At 34.2% G+C, this 25,007-nt stretch overlaps 1 protein-coding gene across 6 annotated transcripts in view; it reads left to right on the top strand.

Moving 5' to 3' along the window:
• The window catches only part of FER (FER tyrosine kinase), a 468,361-nt gene that overhangs the window by 108,187 nt on the left and 335,167 nt on the right, over window positions 1-25,007 (top strand). For all 6 annotated transcript variants that reach the window (XM_032335588.1, XM_032335590.1, XM_032335589.1 and 3 more), the window contains one exon: window positions 12,967-13,089. In XM_032335588.1, coding sequence (XP_032191479.1) covers window positions 12,967-13,089 — 123 coding nt within the window. The remainder of the gene's footprint in view (window positions 1-12,966; window positions 13,090-25,007) is intronic.

The raw sequence follows: 25,007 nt of genomic DNA, 5'->3' as shown, positions 1-25,007 counted from the left end.
TAAATCAGATTTTGTAGGGGAGGGTCTAGGCATTGGGATTTTTGGTAAGCTTTCCAGGTGACTTTATCGTGTAGGCAGGATTAAAACTCTGTGCCATAAACCCAGTAAAATTGTGTGTTGAAATGTGTGTGTTACTTTCTGTGGGTTCCTGCAATTTTTCAGAGGGCTTTACCACCCAAAATGGTTAAGGACTGTTGCTCTGTTTGAATATGTATCTTTCATATTTAAAGAATATATTTTTGTTAAACTTTTTTGACAGATTTATATTCCTCAAGTTGTCTTGTGTCACTGGATTAAAAGTAGCAGTTTTACAGTAGTCTAACTGGATTCCTTTTTGACTCTTTGTATTTTCTTCTCCTCTGCCATACTTCTGGGTCAGTGTTAAATTGTAAGGTATTTGAAGTTCAAGTAGATCCTCTTTCCCTAAGGTTATATTTTTCACTTTGCTATTCATAAAAAGACATCTTTTAATTTGGAGGGGGCTTTTTTTTTTAATTCCCAAATGTAACATACAAATTGTCATTTTTATTAGCAGAAATTTATTCATATATTTAATAATTTCTATTCTTGTTTCCCACTTACGGTGTCATGCAGAGTTTTCTCAGCTACATGTAAGAGGTTCTGACATTATTACATAACTATTATTCATACCCAAAAGGAGGCTTGTTGGAAATCTAATCTAAATGGCAAAGTTACTGCATCTACCTATCTAAATATGTGCCATGAAACATTTTATCATATTCTCATAATTTTGTATCAGCTACATTGATAAAGGTGTGGTATATAGAGACTTCAACTCATGTATTTGTAAGATTGTTTATTGCCTACTTATGGGAAATTTTTTTGCAAGTAGATCATGGTGTGGTAGAGGGCCGCTTCCTCAGCCTCCAGTAATTTCTAGCACTGGACACCTGAAATTGTACACTTCCCATCACACATGCATTTTAGCTGTATTACCTTCAAGCTGCAATCTGAGGTTGTTTTCTTTGTCTCTGTGAGCTACAGCCTGTTTTCTTCCCCTTCATCACTCTTTCCTCATCTGCCTCTGTTTTAAATCACTCTTCTTTGCAAAATTCTAGAAAAGATACTATATTGATTTTAATCATCCATTTATTAAGATGCTATATGCAAATATTTGCTCTCATCTAATCACTATTTAATTGAATAATTTGGGACTCAGTAATTTTAGCTCATCTGAATAACTTGAAGAGGACAGGTCTATAAAATTTTGAACATTAGAAAAAAATATATGTAAGTATTTATTACATTAGTTTTGGCATTTGGGATAGATGAGGCATCCATCTGCAATCTGTGGCAAACTTAAAGCAGGTAAATGGAGTTCTGAACAAGCACATCAGTAGTTTAATTAAGGCAAATTAAAGATACCGAGTTATTTCAAAACAAGGTGAACATTAACATGTCTGCCCAAAGAGGAGTTAAGGTTAATTTTAATAGAATGATGAGGCGTTATGGTACTACTTAGGTCTTTTTTGATTCAGTTTTCTGATTTGAAATGAGGTTTCTTTTATTATGTTATTCTGCCTATCAGTAGTACATATATTAGAATTCTAAAAGATTGTGTTAAATAGTCTTATGTTCCTTTTTTTTTTTAAGATTTTATTTATTTATTTGACACAGAGAGAGAGAGAGAGAGAAGGCAGAGAGGCAGGCAGAGAGAGAAAGGGGGAAGCAGGCTCCCTGCTGAGCAGAGAGCCCGATGTGGGGCTCGATCCCAGGACCCTGAGATCATGACCTGAGCTGAAGGCAGAGGCTTTAACCTACTGAGCCACCCAGGTGCCCCAAATAGTCTTGTGTTCTAACTAAAGCCCAACCTCAAGCCTGTGTTTCCTAGTACATTTTTTAAAAATTAAAAGTCAGAATGTGGTTAGCTTTTATAATGGGGTATAATAAGATCTTTCTCTCTCTCTTTTAAAGATTCTTTCTTTCTTTCTTTCCTTCCTTCTTTCTTTCTTTCTTTCTTTGAGAGAGAGAGATAGCAACAAAGAACACAAGCAGGGAGAAGAGGGAGAAGCAGGCTTTCCACTGAGTGGGGAGTCTGATGTAGGGTAAGAGGGGGAAGCTTGATCCCAGGACCCTGGGATCATGACTTGAGCCAAAAAGGCAGATGCTTAACTGATGAGCCACCCAGGCACCCCTAAATAAGATCTCTTAATTGAAGAATGGTAATTATGTGGGAAAGTCATTCTTTTGGATTTTATGGGATATGAATTAGCAAACTATGGGCTGTGGGCCATATCCAGCTTGCTACTTATTTTTATGCTGTGAGCTAAGAATACTGTTTACATTTTTAAATGTTTAAAAAAAATCAGTGGAAACATATTTTGTGACACATAATGATCATGTGAATATTAAACAACAGAGTACATAAATAAAGGATCATTAGAACACTGCCATGCTCATTCATTTATTTATTACCGTTGCTACAATGACAGAGTTGAGTATTTTTGACAGAGACCATATATGGTGTTCTCCTCACTTCACACTGCTGCTTGGTGTACTACAGACCACAGTGACACCGTTCGAACTCAGTAGCATTTTGACTGCCGCACATGTTGCTGTCTTACAGCATTTGAATGACTTTCTGTTATCAGCCCATTCCTATTATGTCAAAATAAAAAAAAGAGTATAGATTTTGAATATTTTACTTTTTAAAATTTTTTAAAAAAATTAAAAATTTTAATTCCAGTGTAATTAACATGTAAGTGTTATATTCATTTCAGGTATACAATATATATTACTGCGGTGCTTATCAAGATAAGACATAGTGGAGTGTGTATTATTTTGTTATTGAATTAAGTGGCACAGTAGTGTGTTTATTACGTAGTGACACTATGGCTGTACTAAAATGATACAGGGGCGCCTGGGTGGCTCAGTGGGTTAAGCCACTGCCTTCGGCTCAGGTCATGATCTCAGGATCCTGGGATCGAGTCCCGCATCGGGCTCTCTGCTCGGCGGGGAGCCTGCTTCCTCCTCTCTCTCTCTCTCTGCCTGCCTCTCTGCCTACTTGTAATCTCTCTGTCAAATAAATAAATAAAATTAAAAAAAAATAAAATGATATAATATATGTTGGCATTGTCAGTCTAAATACTCATTTCAGTATCACTAACTCACAGGAGAGCATTAGTTAGGAAAATTATAAAATTTAAAATGGACTACCTCATCACAGCAGACTTTCTTCAGAAAAATATGAAAAGGACGCAACCAAAATAAGTTTCTGGGTGGCTCATTTGTTATCGAAACAGGGAAAGTAATTTACTAGTGGTGAATTAATTAGTATTTCACTGTGGTAACTAAGGAAATAGGAAATATATCTAGACAAAATAAACTTGTTTATGTCTATTAGTCTTTCAGTGAGAACATTCCTTGAAGAGTTGAGAAGGTTGGAAGCTACATCATTAGTTAATTTAAAAAAATAAATGAATTCAAGTGGCTTTCCTGTCTCTTGATAAGTCAGCAGGTGTGATCAAAACTGCTCAGTCATTGTTTGTTTGAGGACTGAATGGCAAGCCTGAAGTGACTGAAGAATTACTCTCTAGGAATAGTCTTTGTGGCTCAACTACAGACAAGAATATTTTCAAAGAGGTTGAGAAAACACTAATTCAGTACAAACTGAAGTGGTCTTTCTTGAGATGTGTTAAAACTGATGGTGTTAAAAATATGTGAGTTAGAAAGAGGCATAGTTGAACAAATTTGCAAAGCTTGTGAAAATGTTAGGTGTTTACCTAGTATGATTATTCATTGTGTATTTCATAAGCAGGTACTTCTTGGAAAAATATCCAATCTAATCTTGTGTTCTCAAATTAATAATGTCAGTAATGACTTTCATTTGTTCTCATGGACTTGACCATCATCAGTCCATGAATTTTTGTCAAAAACTGGAATTGACTACCCTCACTTGCCCTATTACATAGGATTTTGATGAGTTAGAAGTAGTAAAGTTTTATTGTTTTTTTTTTTTTTTTGAGGTCAGAGCCAAAACTGAAATTTTTCTAAATAATCAGATTTTCCCTCAACTACTATTATTCAACACTGAATTCCAAAAGCTTCAGAAAAATTAGCTTGTGCTAAAGACTTGAATATTTTCCTAATGAATTTGACCTAAAATTGCAAGATAGGCCAATGCTTATATGCAGGATTTATATTGTAGTAAAGTCATTTAGATGGCAACTAACATTTCTTGAATCCCAGGTATTGGTAGGCTATTGTATATACTTCCTGTGCCATCAAACATTAAAACATAAAGCAAGGTTACCATTCTCACCAATTTATAGCTGATGTATTTTCTATGCCCAAACTACGTTTCTAGCAATGAGTTTTGGACCTCTGTGCAAGTATTTTGGCATTTCAAAAATCCATTCAACTGTGCAAGTAAGGAGTTCCCACCTAGGAGTGGGAGTCTGGAGTGATGAGTCTGCAATGTAGAGATATGCTAAAAATCATGCAATATAATTTTATAAATGCCTTCTAAGCAGTAAATATACTTATTTAAAGTCATCTGCTTATGACTGTTAATGGTATATTGCCAGTATCCATTTATGTGAAAAGATCCTTTCAAAGATGAAAAACATGAAATCTCATGATATATCTGCCTTAACAAATGAACATTTACAGTTGATTTTATGATGAGCACTAACTTTGAACCGCAATGAAGGGAAAAATTATTTCCTTCGGAAGATTTCTATCCTTCTCATTGATACACTAGTCTTACAATGAATTGTACCCAATTAATATTATATTTTGAAATTTTCAGTAAGATACTTATATTTGTTTTCTCTTTTGTTGTGTTAATACCTACATAATATCCTTGATTTTGCCTCTTGATGGCAGACCCTAAAATACTTATTTTCTAGAAAAATGTTACTGACCCTGTTGGAGGCAATGATACCAATTTAACCCATCAGACTGAATCAACCTTGTCAGTCAGTAGAATGATAAATAATGCAGTATTCTCACATTTTAAGCAGGATTGTTGTTTTATCAAGTTTGTTTTTTGCTGTTCTCATTTATAGTCATAGTTTAAATTTGGTCTTTGGTTGAAAATGTACTACAGTTATGTTAGGGGAATACTTTTTGAATGAGTGACTGGGAAATATTTGGAAATACGTAAAATATTAAAAGGCAGATGACATGTTAAAAGGATATATTGATAAGGGACACAGAGAAATCACATGGAAGAAGGCAGGTGGATTTTTCGGTTGGGGTGGGTGAGTTTGTGTCTTAGGAGATAAATGCATTTAATAGAAGCTCACAACTTTTGTTGATTAAGAGCTATTTTCTGTTTAATCTTGAGAAGAGCTAATAAAGATTTGTGTCATGGTATAGAAGGTCACCCATAAATTGCTGTGCTGCTACAGTTATATTTTAAGAAAGAGATCATAAGAAATGTTTTATTTCTTCAATTTATATTGCAGTCATAGAGAAAAAGAGATGTCTGAAAAATTACTTCAGGCAGCTGTGTAACCCTTTTCTATTTATTTATTTATTTTTTAATTAACCCAAATGTCACAAGAATGTGACAGTATTCGAAGTTTATAATGTATAATTTTTAAAGAAGTTACGTTTCTGCAAGAGTGCTTTAAGATTTAGATAGTGATGGCCAATGGTTTGAGAATAGGAAAGTTACTGTGTAAGTACTGAAAACTTGTTACTTTCTACAATTGTTTTTGGCTTTTGTGTCTTTAAATAACATTAAGTCTTTAAAAAGTATACAACTAATGCTTGCAAATGATAAAATCCATAAAATCTTACAAAAGTGTGTACAGTGAAAATCAAAGCTTTCCTTTTTATGGATAGACCCCATTTGTACCTTCTGGTGTTAATTGGTGGAAAAAGGTTCATGTATCTTTCCAGAATGTATATATAAGCATTTCCATGTATATAAATTGTTTTCTTGACTTAAATGGGCTTATTCTATGCATACTTTTTTGCCTTATCCTCTTTTCTTAATATATATGAAATATTAATAGTGTACAGTATTTTATTGCTTACATGTAATAAAATTTATTTAATGTAGTTATTTATAGATGGCCATTTATTTCCAGTTTTTTCCTGTTGTTAGGGGTGGATACAGGTTTTGTAGAGGCTGAAGCATATAAAATTGGTGTGTGTGTGTGTGTGTGTGTGTAGGGGGCATCTTCAAAAAAAAAAACTATAGTGACTTACAAATATGAAAATAAGTGCAGAGTCTGGGTCGAGATCTTGCAAGTGTGGTGCCTGAAGGTTAAGTGTCATTAGCATTGCAGTGAATTCACCTTTGGTGATTCTGATTACAAGCAGTGTTTCAATAAATATCTTTGTGTTTATATCTATGTGTACTTGTTGAAGCATATATATTAGATAAATTTTATGGTATGAAATTACTAAAACAGGATATTAGTTATTAAGTTCATGGACTCAGGATCTATGTTTTTCCACTTACCAGCTCTGTGACCTTGGACAAAATCCTTAATCTCTGTGCCTCAGTTTCTCATGTGTAAATGGAGATAATAATATTGTTTTAAGAATGTTGTGGATTTAAGTCCTTATTTATAAAGTGTTTAAAAGTAGTTGGCATTCAGTAAATGTAAAGTATTTATGTCAGTTTTATGAGGTTTTTTTTTTAAGGCAGTCTCATGAAATTTAACTGTTTTGCATAAAATTATTTAAGTGTAACATATTTAATTTAAAAATGTGAAGAATAGGGCACCTGGGTGGCTCAGTTGGTTAAGCGTCTGCCTTTGGCTTGGGTCATGATTCCAGGGTCCTGGAATCGAGTCCTACATTGGGATCCTTGCTCAACAGAGAGCCTGCTACTCCCTCTCCCTCTGCCTGCTGTTCTGCTACTTGGGCTCTCTATCTCTCTGTCAAATAAATAAATAAAATCTTTTAAAAAAATAAAAATAAAAATGTGAAGAATAAGCCATTTGAACTGTTACATTATATTTGTGTACAAACAATGGTGAATAGTGCTTTGAAATTTGCAAACTATCCTGACATGTATTATGTCATCTATACATGAACTGTAATTATGAGAATATTTTCCCTTTCACTGGATCCATCCCACCCCAGGTCTTTTTGTTTGTTTGTTTTTCTGTTTTTTGGGTTTTTTTAAGGCAGATGGTAGTAAAGAAGAGAAAATATTTTCCCCATATAATTCAATTCTTCTAAATCATTTCTCTTTTCCACTTTGAATTTACAACCAGGGATCTTTAGAGATTTAGAATATTAAAAAGAATTTAGAATATTAAAAAGTTTTGACTTCAAAGACTTACTTATTATTATTTTTTAATTTAAGAAGACTATGTGAAGGTTAGTTACGCTTTGTTTGTGCTAAGGCATCCAAAACTTAAAGCCTCAAGAAGACATACCAATTTTTTGCCATGATCAGGAGCTGGAAAAAGTAGGGCAACGGATACTATTTTTCTGTTCCCTCTCATCTCCTTCTTTCCTTACTTTTAGTGTCCTTTCTTTCTTCCTTGGGCCTTCTGGCCTTCATTGGTAAGTGTTATAGGTGGTGAATTCTAGCTAACAGAACAGACCTGGAACAGAAGTATTGTTAGCTCTTCTAGGCCTTTACGGAATCTAGTAAGCTGGGGTAGGTTTCTCTCTTTCTGAGTTTAAGTTGTTATAGCGCAAATTGGGAATTTGAAAAGAAATCACAAGGTCACCCCATTCTCATAATTGAGCTGACATGTACTCACATAATTTAGCATATAAAAAGCATCAAATTTAATTTCTCATTGAAAGCTAAAGTGATATTTTCAGGAGACTAAATGATTACTAAAGGAAGAGAAAATATTAGCAGATTTGGATTTTAATATACTTTGATAGAAGTGGCAGTGATGAATGGGGTCTAAGGTAGCTTAAACTTGTCCATTGTAGCAGTGGTAGGGACTCTGGCTTTCACCTCATTCTTCCTTTCCAGAGTGAAAATAGCAAATAAAGAGAGGGCAGTACTGTAATTAGTAAGATAACTCTGATGTTTACCACAATCAAATGTCTTCCCTTGAATTTGTCCAAATGATAAAATATGAAGGGGTCAATAATAGGATTTCTCATTTTTTGCTTCCTTTAAGATTTGTGATGATATTACTACTGTTAAATCACATAAAATCAACATGTATGTACGTGTGTGTGTGTGTGTGTGTGTGTGTGCCGTACACACACACCCATAGGCATACTTACTCTTTTACTTGGACCAAGGATTACAAAGAAATACAAGTTTATATTAATTTCTCATGGAACTGAAAATTTTCACACTTTGTTGGAAATAACATTGTTTTGAAGGGAAAACTTTTAAATATCAGTGGCTTCTCTATTTTTCATGTAGCGTGTTTACAGCATTCCTTTATTGTACTTGCCCTCAATTGGGAATAATGTATAAATAATAAAAATATAACCTATCCTTGAGTTTTATTTAAAATATATTCAATTCTGCCTCTGCCTTGGGAGCAACATTATTCTTTTGCACCTAAAATTAATAAAATATTCTTAAAAGGTAGAAGGAAAAATTTAAAGTTACTTCTCTGAAAAAAAATTTTATGAAACTAATAAAATTGGTTGATAATATAAAGTTACATTTATAGAGAACATGTTATGCTTCAAAATCTGTAAGAGGAACTTAAAAAATATGCATCATAGTCATAGGAACTCTTTAAGGTAGGTTTTATTTATTTATTTATTTATTTACTAAAAGATTTTTATTTATTTGACAGACAGATCACAAGTAGGCAGAGAGGCAAGCAGAGAGAGAGAGAGGAGGAGGAGGAGGCAGGCTCCCTGCTGAGCAGAGAGCCTGATGTGAGGCTCGATCCCAGGACCCTGGGATCAGGACCTGAGCCGAAGCCAGAGGCTTTAACCACTGAGCCTCCCAGGGCCCCTTCAGTTAAGGTTTTAAACTGACTTCCATTTTATTAGCAGAGGAAATAGAAGTTTAAAAAAGCTAAGTAAATATTAAACCTCAGGATGTCTGGTTCTAGACCTGTTCTCTGTTATTATATCAGAGTAAGGTGCTTTTCAAAATGTAGTAAAGATGTAGTTATAATCACAAATACTTCTCTTTTTCTCAGGTGGTAAGGTAAAATGTTTAGCTTGATGATACAACTTTTACATGAAAGGACTATTAGCCCTGTACTAGTGACTCCTGTGTATAGAACTAAAGCTTCCTTCATTGAGTCATTGCATTAGTGGTTTATATATCTTTTTAGTTCCAGAATTAGTCAGTGGGTGAAAGTAATAAATTATGTTGTTCCCACACTGCGGTAGCTCTTTGGTTTCATTTTCTAGATAATTCAGAATGATAGGATCAGGGCAATCTTGAGAGTTAGGGAATTGTCAAAAGAAGCTTAGGAAATTGTCAAAAAAAGCTTCATATGTGGATTTCTCTAGATTAACAAGACGTGGAGAACTTAGTTAAGCACATACTATGTGTAAGACACTGTGCTAAGTGTAAGGGATGTACTGTGGAGAGTAAGCCATCATGCTGCATCTTACAGTTTAGTAGGACTATGTATTTATTTCAAGATGGAGTGGACCATATGGTACAGTGAGAAGAATTAAGAAAAAACTATGGCAAGTAAATAGTAATAGTCAAAGAGAATTAAGGAAAGAGGGTTGGAAGAAAAAAAGTTGATATTTCTTCTATTAGAATATAAGTTTCCCGAGGCCAGACTTGATTATTGTTATACCCCTAGTGTATAGCACAGTGCCTGATAATGTGCTTAGTAAACACTTGTTTAAATGAGTGAAGAGTTGAAAAGAGATGAATGGAAGATTAAACAGGAGAGAAGAGAATGACAGTAAGGTATAGGGGAGAGAGGTATAAACAGAGGAGTGAAAAGTAGTAAAGAGAGCTTTCTATCAAATTCAGCTTTTATGTAACATGGCCAAGACAGTATGGAGAGGCTGGTCTTTACTGTCTTACCTCCAGGCTGGGGTGACAGAAGGTGGTTGGGACAGGTTCTGAGATAGTGTCCTGTGATCTGGACTTTCATGAGATCATGTAACAGCAAAGCATTACATGTGAGTACTATTTATCTGTTTATTTATAAGTGTTTAATAAATAACTTGAAACCAGAAGTTGAAATGTAGCTTTCTTGAGAATGTGCTTGAATTTTAATATAGTAAGGTTTTTTTTTTTAATCTCGTAGTGAGGATATGAACTATTCTGCAAAAGTGTATTTTCCAGATAACTAAAGTTTCTATCACCATCAAATGAAAAAATGCAATTTTACTAGATTTGATATAAATTTATTTATATATATGTTTAAATATATTATATATTATATATGTTATATATAATATATACTATTATATATGATAAATATAATTATATTATATTTGATGTAATTTTATTTTTATATTTGAGAGAGAGAGAGAGAGAATGAGTGGGGGAGGGGCAGGGAAAGAGGGAGAGAAAAGCAGAATCTCTGCTGAGTGGGGAGCCTGACTCAAGGCTTGATCTCAATCTCCTGAGATCATGACCTGAGCTGAAGTCAGACACTTAACTGATGAGCCACCCCAGGGCCCCTAGATTTGAAGTAAATTTCTTATAAATATATGTAAACCTAAAGAAAATTAATTTTATCTTTTCCTTCTGATTCTGGATCATTATTATATAGGCAACATAGGTTATCTTTTGCTGCAGTAATGTCTTCAGAAAGTATTAAGATTCATTATGTTACTTAACTCTAAACAAAAATGAAATAATCTGGATTGCTGTATTTTGAGCAAACTCTCCAGTGCCGCCTCTTATAAAACACTAATCCCATCATGAGTTCTGTACCCTCAAAAACTCATCTAACTCTAATAAGTTCTCTTTCCAAGCACCACACACTAGGACTTAGGGCTTCCGTATAGGAATTTTGAGGAGATACAGTTCAGTCCATAGCCCATACACATACATGTATTTTAATATAAATGGAACCATGCTATATTTATTCTTCATCATGCCTTTCAATTTAAAAATATTTCTTTGAAGAAAGTTACCTTTGTATACCTCATTCTTTTTAGTGACTATGTGCTGCTTTGTGTGGATTAAAATTTATTCAACCATTCCCCTGTTGATGGACACTTAAATGTTTTCTTTTTTTTTCTTTTTTTTTTTTTTTTAATAAACAGTGTTGCAATGAACCTTCATATGGACAAGTTTTGTGTACATTGTAAAGTATTTTGGTAAGATAGATTTTTAGATGTTGAGGAATAGTCTTAATTTTTTTAGATATTCAGATAATATTCTAATTTGAAGTTTGAAAAACAATTCCAAGTTGATTTCTAAGAAATTTGTGCCAGTGTTGTCACATCAACAGTGTATGTGTTTCTGTTACTATTTTTTACAATATTGAGAATACTGGGTATTATCCCTTTTACAATATTGAGAATACTGGGTATTATATCCTTTTTTCATACTTACCAAAATTAGTATGAAAAATAAATTTGCATATTTCATCTGCAGATATTTAATTGTGGGTCAGGTTGTAAATATTTTCATATGCTTTTTGATCATTTGAATTTTTTCTTGATGAAATTCCAATTATGTTCTTTGTCCATTTTCATAATTGGTTGTCATATTCTCTAAGAGGGCTTGTTTTTTTTTTTTTTTTTTTTTTAAAAAAAGATGATTTATTTGATAGAGAGAGAGAACAGGGTGGGGAGGGGCAGAGAGAGAAAAACTTAAGCAGAATCTGTGCTGAATAGGGAGCCCAGTGCAGGGCTTGATCTCACCGACCCTGAGGTCACTACCTGCGCTGAAACCAAGAGTTAGATGCTTAACTGAGTGCACTACCGGGTGCCCCATTCTAAGAAGGCTTTTGCTTGTAATTTGCACTGCAAATATTTCTTTATAGTTTGACTCTGAATTCTGACTTTCTTTATCATCTCTTTAACTTCTAATAAATTTAAACTTTTATAGAGTTGGATTATTAAATATTTTCTTTTGTATATTTTGGGTTTCATATATTGCTTTAAAAGGCTGATGATAAAAATTTTATTTTATTTTAGATTTTGTTTATTTATTTGACAAACAGAGATCACAAGTAGACAGAAAGGCAGGTGGAGAGAGAGAGGAAGGGAAGCAGGCTCCCTGCCAAGCAGACAGCCCTATGAGGGGCTCAATCCCAGGACTCTGGGATCATGACCTGAGCCGAAGGCAGAGGCTTTAACCCCCTGAGCCACCCAGGTGCCCTCCCTAAAACTTTTAATGTGATATGATAGCTGTGTGTGTTTTTGTGGTAGGGATATTTCTATTTAGGACAAGTGCATTTTGTGCAGCCCAAAATTATCTGGTCTATATGTACATATTAATTTTGTCTATTTAATTGTTAATACCTATATGGAAAATACCTGTAAAGCATTATTATATTATATGAAAAGAAATAGCTTACTATCCACTTAAATTGCCCATTCAATTGAGCCTCACTTTCTTTTCTTTAAAATATGGATAATACTATCTATCTCATTGGTTGTTGTGAGAATTAAATGAGATAACATATGCCAAAAATACTAGATGCCATTTACTCAGTACCTACTAAGTACCAGTTGTTAAAAGTAGGAAAGCCAAAATGTAAATACATGTTTGTCTGAAAACAAAAACTATGGTCTTTTCTCTATACCTTCCTCCTGGGACTGTACGGGTATTTATTTGCTTAAATCCTTTCTTCTTTTTTAATTTTCTGTTTCTCTTTTTCTATTTAATTACTAAGACTTTCAGACTTGCTCTGCAATACTACCTGTGATTATTGAAATATTCCTTTCTGCATTGTCCAGTAAGGTTGCCACTAGATACATGTGTCTGTTTAGCAGTCAAAAGGTGGTTAATGCAACCCAGGATTTTTACTTTATTTTGAATTAAATTACATGTGGCTACCATTTTGGAAATCACCATCTTAGATGTATGAATGCTCAGGGTGTGGGCATACAGTGAGTGTAACTGACTTTATTGATTGATGATGAGGAAACTGTTCATTCTAGGTTGAAAGCTTTAGCAGAGGAACTTACACAGACACAGCAGATGCTCTTAAACAAGGAGGAGGCTGTCTTGGAACTAGAGAAGAGAATTGAGGAATCTTCTAAGACCTGTGAAAAGAAGTCTGAGTGAGTAAAACAAAAATAATTTGAAGGAAGAAAGTTTAATTGATTTATTTTTACGGAATACTTCAGTTATATATTGTCATGGATGTAAAATTTCTAGAAGCTGAAATTTCATTTTAAGTGTAAAACTTGGTGTTGTTGAGTTACTTTCTAGGACTCTGGAAAACTGATCTGGGTTTTGTCAATGTAGGATACCAATCATGTCTCAATATTTTAACAGTTTGAACTACTTTCTGAAAAATCTTGTTAAAAGTTTTCTCTATTCCCCTCATCAGTGTCTACCAGATTCACTCTGCATTTCTTGTTGAGAAAGTAGCAGATCAGTGTTACCTAGAAATGGGCTTCTCTGTGTTAGAAGGAAGCAAACACACTTATGAGAAAATAGCAGTCTGCTTCACTTATAAAAATCCCTTTAAGATTTGCTGTGCTGTTCTGTCTTACTGTTGTTTTTCTTGCTGATTTCTGGATCTGTAAATATCCTACTGGATTTTTAAACTTTACTTGCGTGGGAATACTGTTGTTTTCACTGATACCACTAATTATATTTTCTGCTGTTTTAACGTTTACATTTTGATCTATAATTTAAAATTTATATTCTGGTTATAGTTATTATTTGCATCTCCAACAGGTGTGTGACTAGTATGGTTTCCCTACTCCTGACTGGAGTATATATAAATTTCTTGCTATCATTTTCTCATCACTGGCTTATCAATGTTCTCAAGGAAATTGTGATATGTCAGATTTCTCTGGTCTTACTTGCTCTTTCTACATAACTTCTCAGTTATTCTCTCAAATCTCGTATCCTCTCATCTCCCCCATCATAGGCAGCAGATGGACCTCTTCTATCTATATTACAGAAAAAAAATTAAAATCATCAGGTGGCAACTCCCTTATTTTCTGTGACTAGATATACACATCCACTGCATTTGTACCCATTCTCTGTGCTTGCTTCCAGAGCGGAACTTCTCCTTGTCCTAAGTCCACTTCTTGCGCCTGTTTTTGGTATCTTGTCATCTCATACTTTCTCAGAGAATTTAAATTATTTATCATATTATGTTCACCTTTTCTTCTCAATTGGGTCCAGTGCTCACTTTTTAAATACGATTAAGTCTTGGCTCTTAAAAACAATTTCCACCCCAGATAACCCTTCTGTATTCATATATCCTCCAAACTGCCTTTACCTTCTGTTTTCTTATTCATATTTGTTCTAAGAGTCATTATTTTCACCATTTCTTCAACTCCCACTTAGTTCTCATCCCACGTACCTAGCTTCTGCCCTGTCACCACTGTCTGTAAGATATCCAGTGACCTATTCATTGCTAAATTTAACAAGTGTCTTACTTGACCTCCTCTCAGTATCTGATTTTGTTGACTACATATTTCTTCTTTTCCCTTGGTTTTTGGGACCGGATCTTTTGCCTTTCTTTCTGGCTATTTCTTTATAATCTCATTTTCCTCCACTAAGCCAATCTATTTTGGAGTTATTCGAGGAATGGCTCAAGGCTTTGTACTCCTCTCTTCCTCTTCGCTCCCTAGATGGTTTCCTGAAGATGACCCAAATTTATTACTCTTGCTTAGATTTTTCCTCTGACCTCAATGCCATTTAGTCAATTGCCAACTTGACATGATTGCTTAGATGTCTTAGAAGTATCCTAGGGGCGCCTGGGTGGCTCAGTGGGTTAGGGCCTCTGCCTTTGGCTCGGGTTGTGGTCTCCGGGTCCTGGGATCGAGCCACATGTCGGGCTCTCTGCTTGGTGGGGAGCCTGCTTCCCCCTCTCTCCCTCTGCCTCTGCCTGCTTGTAATCTCTGTCTGTCAGGTAAATAAATAAAATCTTAAAAAAAAAAAAAGTATCCTAAATTTCCCATGTTTAAGACTGAATTAAAAATCTCAGTACAGGGGCGCCTGGGTGGCTCAGTGGATTAAGCCGCTGCCTTCGGCTCGGGTCATGATCTCAGGATCCTGGGATCGAGTCCCGCATCGGGCTCTCTGCTCAGCAGGGAGCCTGCTTCTCTCTGTCTCCCTCTCTGCCTGCCTCTCCATCTGCTTGTGATCTCTCTCTGTCAAATAAATAAATAAAATCTTTAAAAAAAAAAAAAAATCTCAGTACACCCCACACCCACACCAGTTCAAGCCCGTTCACTGTTAGTATTCCTTTTTTCAGTGAGTGGTAACACCATCTATTCTATTATACAGCCCAGAATATTAGGGGCCCACCTCTCCCACCTATACTCTGACTCTTTTTATAACTTGGCATTAAATATTATATTGGAGTCCATGAGCTTTTTAAATACGAGAACAAGAAAATTTGAGTTGCTCTGGGCATTACCTTAATAAATATGGAAAATTTCAGTATTGCATCAACAGAAGATTCTATTTGGATTATAAAAATAAAATTTATCAGCCATTGCACATATGAAATTAAAAAAAGAATTATATTTTGCTTTTCTGTGTTTTGGGATAATTTCTTGACATGTTTACAGAAGACCAAGTTGTTTTACTTTTTACAGTTCTATAAATGTATACATTATAAATTACTCCTGTTTTAAAATTTAGTGGCTATAAAGAAAGACCATTTGGTGGCTGATCCTCTCACCAGCATATCTGACTATACATTGTTGGAGGGGACAATCTTTACGTGTTACCTTAATCTAGAAATTATGAGATTCTTGGATTTTTTTTTTTTTTTTGCTCTATTTTCTTGACTCAAATCTTTGACTCTCTCTTTCTCTACATAATGAATATGACTCATTTTCCTACACCTATTTATATTTATCAGGAAATGAAAATTGGGGTATAAGAGAGGGACCTTAAAGGGTGGTAAATATGTGGGAAATAACGTTTATTGAGTTTTTACTCTGTCCCACATGTTATGCCAGATGTTTTATATATATTACCACATTGAATATTATCTTCGCTACACCTTTGGTGTATTTGCCTATATTTTCCCTTTATGACTTAGTTAAAAAATTACAATTACATACTTAGTCAGTGGTAGAAAATCCATGAATTCCTGACTCCACAGTATATATCTTTTTGATAACAGCATCAGATTGATCTTACTATTTTAAAAATCTTCTTATAAGAGTAAGTTAAAAAGGGGTAAGTATGTCAAGCAGTTCAGGGGAGGAGTCTTAGTTAACCCAAATTCTGTTAACCCTTTGTTATCATGATGTTTTTATTGTTAGCTTCATGGCATAATCTTGAAAATGTTAATAACTACATTTGTGTAACTAAGCCGTCATTGTGAAATCTCATTAATTCAGATATTAGTAGGATTGAAGTTTGTCTTTGACTTATATATTAAAATATTTTGCTAAACAAATAACCTGAAAGGGATTCTAGTGAAAATGTTTGCATTTCAGTTTCTTAGTAATTCATAAACATTTCCTTTTTTGTGTATGTATTTGTATAAATCTACATATGTATTTGTATATATCTACATATGTATTTAAGTACACTTATATAACTGAAAGCAATTTTAATCCAGTTTTAGAAATAAATTTATAATTTTTTTACTGGGCAGTACTTTTTTAGCTTCATATACTGTTAATTGGAAGTAATAAAACAATAAAACAGAACTACAGCTCTTCACAAATGCTATAAGTATCCTATAAGTTATGTATTTGTACTCATGAATTATTGCAATTATACTGAATTTTTACCTAACAGAAAGCATTATTTGTTTGGTTGAAATATAACATAATAAGAAACTGAAGTTAAAACCTTTAAATTTGAGTTTAACATAAATGTCTCTAAAACATCTTATCGTAACAGGGAAAAAATAAGTAATATAAGAAATCATTTGATAACTTTGATTCAAGAATGGTTTTATGTGACATTAAATTCACACTAATGAGTCAAGTTTTAGTTTATATAAGTGATGCAGGTCTCAGTTGAAATGTAGCTGTTGTAGAATTATATTTTAAAAAAATAGAGTAAAAGGAATAAAACCAACCACTTGAAATGGTATAATTTTAATACAACACTAAGTGTTACTGTAGTATATGTAACTTTACTCATTACTTCTAAAGCATATTTATTCAAATGGAAATAATATCAATCTTCTCCTGATTTATGATCCTTGAATACTGTGTTAGAAAACAGTTTATGGGAAAGTACGCCAAGCATATGTTATTTATGGCTCAATGGCATGAAGAGCAAGTATTATTACTATTGGTTTTAATGCTTGGGTTGACTTCCAAAAATTGAATGATTACTCAATTTTATGTTGTTTTGTGCCATTATCATCTAATACTTAAAAATTCTTTATATATTATAAAATCAAAACTCTTAGAGCCATGCAGAATCTTAAGAGCTCATTTGATTCAGCCTCCTTGCCTTTCAAATTATGTGACATCAGAGGCCCCGAAATTTTAAGAGACTTGCAAAATGTCACAGCTAGCTTATAGTTAAGGTAAGACTTGAGCAATCTAAGTTATTATACTAGTCTACAAATTCAGGGACCTTTTATTTTTGTCTCAGGATTTAAAAATTATGTGTGTCACAAAAAAAGTCCTGCCTAAATAATTGGTTCAGTAATATTTATTGCATGTCTTGTTAGGTGCTGTGAATACAATGAAAGGTAAGATATATATTGTCCCATGTCTTATGAAGCTTACACTTTCATGGAGTAGACTAATACAAATAAGAAATTAACAATTATGATAATTTCTATAAAATAAAGAATTCAGATAGAAGAATAATAGAGGAACAGCTACTTAAGATAGGTAGTCAGGGGTCTCCCAGAAAGTGGCATTTTTGCTAGATGTGAAGGACAGAAGGTGCCCTCCATATGAAGAATGCATGCAAAAAGTAGCCAGCGATAGGAAATAAGTTGCACAGGTCCTGATCCCATCCATGTTTTAAATTTATTTATGGTTTCCTATATATCTTGTGTTATGTAGTCATTTATTTTCTATAATTTTCTTCTTACTGTAGTATGTATAACTTGTTTGCTAAATGGTATTATAAGCATAAAAATAATTATATAGTAAGTGGTATAGTGATTATAACCATACCTTTAAAAAAGTAACTACTGAACAAAAGCAAGACATTACCGTATGTGAAATTATATCATTATACATAAAACTCAGTAAGATTAATTGTTAAAAAAGCGAATGTTGCTCATTAATTTCATGATGAGACATGTCAATTAAAAAAAGTTAGGACAAAAGCCATACAACAGGACATATACCTCCCCAGAAAATCTCATTGTTCTTCAAAACCACTGAACTACAAGCCAGGAAATGTGTATTTTAATCTAATTCCTGGTATTAGGATAATGTCTCAGAATAACCAAGTGATTGCCATTATGATACAGTACAGTAGAGATTTAGAACTACTGAAGGAGAATAAAAAAGACCTATCCTTAAAACAGAGTGCATATGAGATTATAAAAACCTTACCTCACTGGAGGAGGTATGATGCATCAGCGGTGATACTATTTTTAAACAATTTAAAAAAATTTTCAGATAATTATAGATTGACATATAGTTGTAAGAATCAATACAGAGAGATCCCATGTACCCTGTACTCAGTTCTCCCAGTAGTAAAATCTTGCAGAACTATGATATAATATTATAATCCAGATACTGACATTGACACAATAAAGGTACAGAATGTTTCCATCATTGCAAGGGTCCCTTGTGTTGGGTTTTTGTAGCTACTCTGCCTTCTATCTCATACCCTTTTCCTAACTCCTGACAACTGTTAGTATGTTCTCCATTTCTACAGTTTTTTTCTTTTCAAGAATTTTATGTAAATGGAATCACACAGTATGCAGTCTCTTGAGATTGGCTTTTTACACTGATTGTAATCCATCTAGGAATTCTCATTCCTCTTTATTGTTAAGCAGTATTCTATGGTGTGGTGGTAGTTTCTTAAGGCAGCCGTAACAAAGTACTGCATACTTGGTGGCTTAAAAAATGAATTTATTCTCTCCTAGTTCCAGAGGCCAAAAGTCTCAAATGTGGTGTTGGCAGGCTGGTTTCTTCTGATGGCTCTGAGGGAAACTTCGATCCATACCTCCCTCCTGACTTCTCTACTGGCTGGCAAACTTGGGCTTTCCTGGTTTATAGAAGCATCACTTCAATCTCTGCCTCCACCTTTGTACAATGTTCTGGGTGTTCTTCTCAGTATCCGGTTTCTTCTTCTTACAAGGACACAAGCCATAGACATTAAAGGCCGATCCACTCCAGTATGACCTCATCTTCATTAATTACATCTGCAACAACTTCATCCCCAAATTAAGGTCACGTTCTGAGGTTCTTGGTGATAGGATTTGAACATGTCTTCTTAGAGGACACGGTTTAGCCCATAGCAGTATGGATAATTTGTCTAATCATTCACCCTTTGAAGAACATCTGGTTTGTTTCCAGTTTTTGGCTATTACAAATAAAAATGCTTCCAACATTTAGTAAGGGTTTTTGTGTGAACATAAGTTTTAATTTCTCTGGGATAACCATGAGTGTGATTGCTGGTTTCCTACCAGCAATTTGTGAGTGATCAGTGTCCCTTCTCCTCATCCTTGCCAGGATGTGGAATGGTCACCATATTTTATTTGAGCCATTCTCATAGATGTGTACAGATACCTATTTTTTTTTTTATATTAAGATTTTATATTTTAGAGTAGCTTAAGTTTCACACCAAAATTGAGGGGAGGGTTCAGAGATTTTCCATACACCCCTGCCCTGACACATGCATATTCTACCCCATTATTAGTATCCTTCACAAGAGTGTTAACATTTACAGTTGATGAACTTACAATGACATATCATTATCACTCAAAGTCCTTAGTTTAAATTACATTTCATTCTAGGTGGCTCAGTTGGTTAAGTGACTGACTCTCGATTTGGCTCATGTCATGATCTCAGGGTCCTGGGATGAGCCCCATGTTGGGCTCCACACTCAGCAGGGAGTCTGCTTGAATTTCTCTTTCTCTCCCTCCTGCTGCCCCCACCTCTGCTCATACATGTGCATGCTCATTCTCTCTCAAATAAATCTTTAAAATCTTACATTAAAAAAAATAAAGTATGCTTCACTCTTGTACATTCTGTGAATTTGAGCAATGTGTAATAATGTGTGTCCATCATTGTGGTATCATGAAGAGTAATTTTTGCTAAAAATCCTCTGTGCTCTAATTGTTTATCCTCCAGCCCCATCCTCAACTGTTGTCAACTGCTGATCTTTTCATTATCTCCATAGCTTTGCCTTTTCCAGAATGTCATGTATTTAGAATCAGACATGATGCAGCGTTTTCACATTGGTTTCTTTCACTTAATAATATGCAGTTAAGTCTCCTCCATGTCTTTTTGTGGTTTGGTAGCCCATTTGAGGACTGAATAATATTCCATTGTCTGAATGAACCACAATTTATCTATTCACCTTCTAAAGGACATCTTGGTTGCTTCCAATTTTGGCAATTATGAATAAAGCTGTTATATAAACATCTGTGTGCAGGTGTTTGTATGGACATAAGCTTTTAATTCCTTTGACCAAATACTAAGGAGTATGATTGTTTGATCTTATGGTAAGAGTATTTTTATTATTTTTTGTAAGTAATTGCCAAACTGTCTTTTAAAGTAGGTGGACCATTTTGTATTCCCACCAGCAATCAATGAGAGGTCCTGCTGCTTCACATCCTTGTCAGCTTTTGATGTTGTCAGTATTCTGGAGTTTGACCATCTCATAAGTCCGTCATGGTATCTCATTGGTGTTTTAATTTGCATTTCACTGAAGACATATGATATGGGGCATCTTTTCATGTACTTATTTTACATGAGTATATCTCCTTTGGTAAAATGTCTGTTAAGGTCTTTGACTATTTTAAAATCAGGTTGTTTTTCTTATTGTTGAAGTTTAAGAGATCTTTGTATATTTCAGGTAACAGTCCTTTATCAGCTGTGTGTTTTTCTCCCAGTGTGTGGCTTATCTTATTGTTCTCTTGACATTGTCTTTCAGAGAGCAAAAGTTTTTAATTTTGGTACAGTCTAGTTCATTGAATATTTCTTTCACAGATTGTACCTTTAGGGTTGTATCTAAAAACCTATCACCATACCCAAGGCCATCTAGGTTTTCTCCTATGTATTGTCTAGGAGTTTTGTAGTTTATGTTTAGCATTTAAGTCTGTGATCCTTTTTGAGTTAATGTTTATGAATGGTGTAAGGTCTGTATTTTTATTCATTTTTTTGATTTGGATGCCTACTTGTGCCAGCTCCATTTGTTGAAATACTAACTTTTTTCTTTTATGTTGATCCTTTTGGAAGACCCCATTTATTATCTGGAGTAAAATAAAGATGAAATAATAGTAATACAGAGATTGTAAATGCCATGAGAAGTCATGTTTAAAAATAGAGCTTTTTTAGGGACCCTGGTTGGCTCAGTCGGTTAAGCATCTTCCTTTGGCTGAGGTCATGATCTCAAGGTACTAGAATCGAGCCCCACATTGGGCTCAGCAGGGAGCCTGGTTTTCCCTCTCCTTCTACCCCACCCATATCACTTGCTCACTCTCCTCTCTCTCTCAAATAAATAAATAAAATCTTTAAAAAAAAAAATAGGGGTGCCGGGTGGCTCAGTGGGTTAAGCCTCAGCCTTCGGCTCAGGTCATGATCTCTGGGTCCTGGGATCGAGCCCCACATCAGGTTCTCTGCTCAACAGGGAGCTTGCTTCCCCCCCTTTCTCTCTGCCTGCCTCTCTGCCTACTTGTGATCTCTCTCTCTCTGTCAAATAAATAATAAAATAAAAAAATCTTTAAAAAAAGAGCCTTTTCTCTAAACTATATAATATATATGACTTAAAATATTTTATTATTATTTTTATTGAACTACAGTTGTTATACAATATTATATGAGTTTCATGTGTAAAACATAGTGATTCAACATTTGTATACATTACAAAATGATCACTATATATCTAGTTACTATCTAGTTACTGTCTGGTATATATCTAGTTACTGTCACCAACAAAGTTATCATATTATTGACTAATATTTCCTATGCTGTACTTTATATCTTTGTGACTTACTCATTTTATAGCCAGAAGTTTATACCTCTTAATTCCCTTTGTGTATTTTGCCCATTCTCCTTTCCCTCTCCCCTCTGGCAATCACCAGTTTATGAGTTTGTTTCTGTTTTGTGTTTTAGAGTCTACATATAAGTTAAAACATATGGTATTTGTTTTTCTCTGTCTGATATTTTACTTAGCATAATACCCTCTAGGTCCATCCATATTGTCACAAGTGGCAAGATTTCATTCTTTTTTTTTTTTAATGGCCAAGTAATATTTCATAATTTGGATTTATGTTACATATTTAAATATATTTGTGTTTTATATATATGAATAATCTTTATGCACAACACACCACACCACATCATCTTTATTTATTCATTAATAATGGATACTTAGATTGCTTCCATATCTTGAGTGTTGTAAATAATGCTGCAGTAAACATAGGGATGCAAATATCTTTACATGTTAGTGGTTTTGTTTTCTTTGGGTAAATACCCAGGAGTGGAATTGCTGGAATGTCTGGTATTTCTGTTTATGTTTTTAATTCTTTCTATAATGGTTTAATCCTTCAGAAAATTTGTTTAGTACTTAATAAAGCTAAAACTAATATATTCACATCCTTCTTGTAACAGAGGCCTTTTTTTTCCCCTGACTGAATAATACTTCTAACTCTTTTAATATTTTTCTCCTAAGTCTATATTCTGTTTGCTACTGGCTACTGCACAATCATAACAGTCCTTCTAGTTCAGCCATTTAAAATGGACCAAAAATAGGTAGCATTTCTCTTAGGGTTTGTATGTTAACTTAAAACAACACCAGTTTATTCTCTTATATTTCTGGAATTTAGTTGTTGGAAATAAATCTTATGGACCTAAAAGCAAGTTGTTGAGGGGGTGAATTTCTCTGAAGGCTTTTGGAGGGAGTTTACTTTTTCTGTTTTTCCAGCTTCTAGAGACTTTCCTCATTTTTTGGCTCTTGGCCCCATATCACAGTGCCTTCCCTTTTTTTTTTTCTTTTCACATTGCCTTCTCTAACATCATCCCTTTTACTTCCCTCTTATCAGATCCTTATGAATATTGGGCTCACCTGAATCTTCCTAAAATAACTTCCTCATTCCAACATCCTTAACTTACAAAACTCCGTTTTGTTCTGTAAGATAACATATGCACAGGTTCTGGGGTGAAGGATGTTGTCATCTTTGGGGGCCTGCTGTACAGTTGAAGAGATAATAAAATGTATATGTTTCACTCCTGTAAATGTATTTCTTTGAATTTTTTCAGCCATTCAGTTAGTATTTGCTTTTTTCCAATTTTTGTTCCTTATTTGTCACTCCATATTTTAATTTGGTAGTTTATTTTCATTCTTTTGATTATCATTATTTTATTTTGCATTTTTCCATATTTATGAAATTTATTTACAAAAAGCTAATGGTAGGGCGCCTGGGTGGCTCAGTGGGTTAAGCCGCTGCCTTCGGCTCAGGTCATGATCTCAGGGTCCTGGGATCGAGTCCCGCATCGGGCTCTCTGCTCGGCAGGGAGCCTGCTTCCTCCTCTCTCTCTCTCTGCCTGCCTCTCTGCCTACTTGTGATCTCTCTCTGTCAAATGAATAAATAAAATCTTTAAAAAAAAAAAAAAGCTAATGGTAGCAGTAATGGTTTTAGAGTGTTAGTATTTTCAAGTATACTTCCCTGTTAATTGGTCCGCATTTGTGAAATCGTTCACCCTCTTTTTGGACTCATCCTGCAGATGTATGTGAATATGTATTTTTACCATCTTATCCTGTACATTTTGAGTTGTCCCTTATCTTCTTGTCATGTGATTCTTTTGGTAGCTATGTGATGCAAAGAAGGAAACTTCAAGAAGCTTTAGGTTCATAATGGGTGTAATCTTTTCCAGAACCCAGTCCTCATGAATTTATGTTCACAAGAATGGTTGTTTTAAAAAATCAACTTTCTCTGAAGAGATTCACAGAGGAAAAATATATAAACAGTTTCTTATGAAAAAAGGCTTACTATCTAATATGCAAACCACATGAATTTATCAGGAAATTTGTGTGGATTTAGAACATAGGTCACAGATTTTTGAACGATGGTGACAGAAATGATAATTGCTATTTACTGAATTCTTACTTTATGGTAGGTACTGTGTTAACAATTTTTAAAGTATTATTTCATTGTATTCAGAACAACCCTGACAATTTGGTATATTATCAATTTTTCCAGTGCTAAAACTGAAGATGGGAAAAACAACACGATTAAGTCATTAAGTTGAATCTGTTCTCATTCAGTATAATTACACTCTTTCCATTATGCCATGATGATTTTACTTGGGAAGTGTTAATGAGCTCTGACAGTATGGTATATCCTTCTTCATTGCTTTTGCTGTGAACTCGACTGGTTAAAGGGTTTGTCTTTTGAACTTTGGTAGATTTCTGGTAAAAATAATCTTACTCATTAGTTCTACTTTTCCCAGATTTCACTCAGTTCTCTACATGAGTTATTATTTTGTTAGGATACTCACCTGGAACTCACTGCAGTACAATGAGGAGATTATAGCTTTCCTTATAGCATTCACTGAGGCTGCATCCTGCTCCATTTGATTGGAATTGAGTTTTCAAAATGTTGATCAACATCATATTTATAAACAAATCTGTCTTAGTGGGCATTCCTTCTGCCAATGATTACTTATTCAATTAATATTGATCCATGTAAGTTCCAGTTTAAGGAGGTAACATTTTCTGATCTTATTCTCTGGTTTTGAAGTTTTCCCCTACTGACAATCTATTGTTGCTTACATATTAATAACCTATTTTCAATGGTACCTAGCGCAGTTTTTTAGGATATTAATAGACCATGTATGACAGTGTTTCCAGAAGGTGATCCTTGCCACCACTACCTTTTATGGCTTTCATGTGG

Source organism: Mustela erminea, chromosome 3, assembly GCF_009829155.1.
Source record: "Mustela erminea isolate mMusErm1 chromosome 3, mMusErm1.Pri, whole genome shotgun sequence".
NCBI classification, from domain to species: Eukaryota; Metazoa; Chordata; class Mammalia; order Carnivora; family Mustelidae; genus Mustela; species Mustela erminea.
The sequence above is the reverse complement of the archived record's forward strand: the minus strand, read 5'-3'. Positions and strand labels throughout refer to the sequence as shown.